This window comes from Nymphaea colorata, chromosome 1 (assembly GCF_008831285.2).
Source record: "Nymphaea colorata isolate Beijing-Zhang1983 chromosome 1, ASM883128v2, whole genome shotgun sequence".
NCBI lineage: Eukaryota > Viridiplantae > Streptophyta > Magnoliopsida > Nymphaeales > Nymphaeaceae > Nymphaea > Nymphaea colorata.
Genome location: NC_045138.2, coordinates 22226694 through 22229863, shown reverse-complemented (window position 1 = coordinate 22229863; position 3170 = coordinate 22226694). Strand labels below are relative to the sequence as shown.

The 3170-nt window shown below is 45.6% G+C and overlaps 1 protein-coding gene across 1 annotated transcript; it reads right to left on the bottom strand.

Moving 5' to 3' along the window:
* Positions 1–544: 544 nt before the first annotated feature.
* Positions 545–2783, bottom strand: LOC116245624 (protein LYK5-like). The gene has a single exon (XM_031617083.2). It carries the CDS (start codon positions 2738–2740, stop codon positions 755–757), a length of 1986 nt encoding a protein of 661 aa, XP_031472943.1. The 5' UTR covers positions 2741–2783; the 3' UTR covers positions 545–754.
* Between the last annotated feature and the right edge of the window lie 387 nt (positions 2784–3170).

The following is a 3170-nucleotide window of genomic DNA, read 5'->3' as shown; positions in this document are numbered from 1 at the left end:
CCTAAATGCAAGCAACTGTACCACAGTCATGCTGGTGACGTTCATCACCTAAATGCACCTTGAATATTCCTTGACAGAGGCAGAAGAAGCTAAACGTGCATTATCCTTGTGGAAGCAGTCCAACGTTTTGGAAATCCCTAACAAATTGATCCCATTGATGTTGCAGAAATCCTATGAAGGAATATTTGGCATGTATTTTGAATGCAACAGAACGTGCTTCACCACATGCATACAGGTCGCTTTTTTTTCAGGTTAATGAAGGCGGCCATTAGCAATTTGCAAGCACCACTGTGATATAGAAAAATGTATTCAATGTTCGTCTACAAGATTCTAAACAGAACCTCTACCAAATAAAGCCACATTTTGCTTTCAAATGAAAACAAACAACACTTGAACTAACATAGTTTAAAAGTTTAAACACATCGAGAAAGTCCAATTGGCTGACATGTTAAATTATTCTTCCACTGTTATTACAAAAAACAACCTCATCTGGCAATGTCTCCATCGCAGCGCCAACTTGACAATTAAAAGTGAAAACAATAAAGAGGTGTCTTCCTTCCTATATGTGTACGTGAGAGTTATCTTCTCAAGATCTATAACAGGAAAATCAGTTGCAAGACCATAAGAATGATGTCGGAAGTACAACAGTTTTCTCTTAGACATACATACACCAGGGAGGAAGCAAAGGCCTCAAAAACCAAAGTCAAGTAAAACCATGAATAAGCATCCTTCTCGGTGGGGCAGATTCGTATGTTTAATTCGTCGATGAACTCCAACCAATAGAAGCTGACAGGGTCATAAAGACATCGGTCATGGAGGGTCGCGAATTCATGTCATCTGCTACACACTTACATGCCAGACAAGCGACATTGAGGGCTAGATCTAAAGGATAATCGCTTCCAAGAGAAGGATCCATGAAGCTTCTCAGCTTCTCCTTAGCATCATCCCCTTCAAGTATTGGGCCAATAGCTGATGACAGCAGCAATTCGACTTTGTCTTGATCATGTGCTTGACCGACTGCTTCCCTCCCGGAAAGAAGCTCAAGGAGCACCACTCCGAAGGCGAAAACATCGAGCTTCGATGTGATCAGACCGTGTTCAAGGTACTCTGGTGCCATGTACCCCTGAGTTCCGAAGACATGACGGGTCAAGTGCAAACCATCTTCTTGATCTCCAACTGCTCTTGCCAACCCCAAATTGGCAATCTTGGCTCTGAATTTATCATCTAACAGTATGTTGCTGCTCTTGAGATTCTTGTGAACGTGCGCTGGGCTAGTGTAGTTGTGAAGATAGTTAAGGCCATCTGCGACATCACAGGCAATCTGTACTCTTTGCTTCCAGGTGAGGCTGCATGTACTTTTGGACCAGGACTGATTGTCCTGGTATCTGTGACCATGAAGCCAATCGCTGAGGGAACCATTTTCTGCGAACTCGTATACCAGGAAAGTGTTCCCTTCATGAATGCAGAAACCAGAGAGTCTAATGACGTTGGAATGGTTGATCTGTTTCAATATTTTTATCTCGTTAGAGACATCTCCTTTCATGCTTTTGACGGCCGCTCGATCTCCATTGATCACCGCTGTGTAAACGGTCCCTTTGATGAGGGAGTCCTCAGTGAAACCATGTGTAGCCCTCCGTAGTTCTTCGTATTTGTACGCCGTCAAGGACCGGACGGCGTCGAGAAGATTATCCGATATGGCAGTGGACGATTTCTTTACGGACAGATCACCGACGGAAACAGAAGATTCTGTGAGTTTCTGCTGCTTCTGAGTCGGAGTCGCCGGAGCATGACTGCTACCACCACGGCGGTGACGACGGCGCCGCAAATAGACCACCAACAAACAAGAAATAACTGCCAGAAGAAGGAAACCGATTCCGACTCCGACGCCAACGAAAACCCATTTGTTGTGGCTCTCGCTCGCAGGTGGCGGGGGCGACGGAGGAGGGGAAGGAACAGCGGACGGTGGTGGCGGCGATGAAGGCTTAAGAAGTTGGGACCAAGATGGCGGTTCCTTCTTGAAAGGGATCAAAAGGGGCGTGTCGAAGTAGATGGTAGGGTCTCCCACGATCTCATTGGCGTTGAGTATACTCTGCTCATCGACACCAAACTTAGAAGCAAGCTTGGGTACGTCATCCCCCTCGACGATCGGGTACGTCAACAAGAACTTCACACCATTCAGAGTCTGGTTTCTCGTAGGACAAGCACACATCAGTGGCACCAAGATGCTTAAACCAGTTGTAAGGTTGGTGCTGCTGTAGCGGTTCTGCTTCATGAGAGCTTGGCAAGTTGTCAGGGATTCATACGTTTCGTTGGCAACTCTGAGATAAGTGTCGTTCTGCTTTATGACGTAAGAGGAATTGTGTTGGTAGTATTCGCCTGAGCAGGAGCAGCTTACGGGGACTACCACTTCTCTGCCAACGGGGAGCGTCTGATACACGCCCGATGCGCCGTTGATTCTAACAATCTCTGCTGATTTTGCAGAATCAGCGTTTAGAAGGGAGGAGATCTCGGAAATTGAGTTTACATCGGAATTAGATCTAAAGATGAAGTAGGAAACACATGCAGTTCGTTGCCCATTGCAGAGAAAGCCAAGGGTGTTGGGGTGGTTCCCGTAGCAATCGAATTGAGTCTTGTTGACGTAAACCTGTTGGGCATGAAGAGAAGAAGGGAGGAGGAGTAGGGACAGGAGGCTGCAGAAAAGGGAACAGAGGAAGGAGGATGATGCTCTGAGGGGCATCATCTTCTGACCTTCTTGGTCGATTTCTCTGCTACTTGGTTCTCTCTCAAGCTTGAACGGATTCCATCTTCTTATGCACGATGAGACGGCAATGGCATCAACAAAGTGAGACAAGCAGGAGCGCATTCCGTGTTGACCTCGAACGCCCGGTCTTTTTGACATAAAATCAAGAAGCGACTTTCTCTGCTACCAGTGGAGGAAAAAAACGTTCTCCGGGCTCTCTTTCCAACGATGGGTCCGTGCTGAGAGTTATTGTCATCACTCATGAACAATTTGTAAACGACAGTTTTTGGTCTTATGGTTATGGACTCGAAAATGTCATTTTTTTTATTTTACGAATTTTTAATAATTTGGATAAATTTAAATCGTACTATCATAATAAAGAATTTAAAAATATTTACATGTCAGCCTCCACAGGCTCCTGTGCTAGCGT

Coding starts and splice junctions, on each gene's coding strand:
- LOC116245624 (XM_031617083.2), bottom strand. CDS start 2,740: ATGATGCCCCTCAGAGCATCATCCTCCTTCCTCTGTTCCCTTTTCTGC.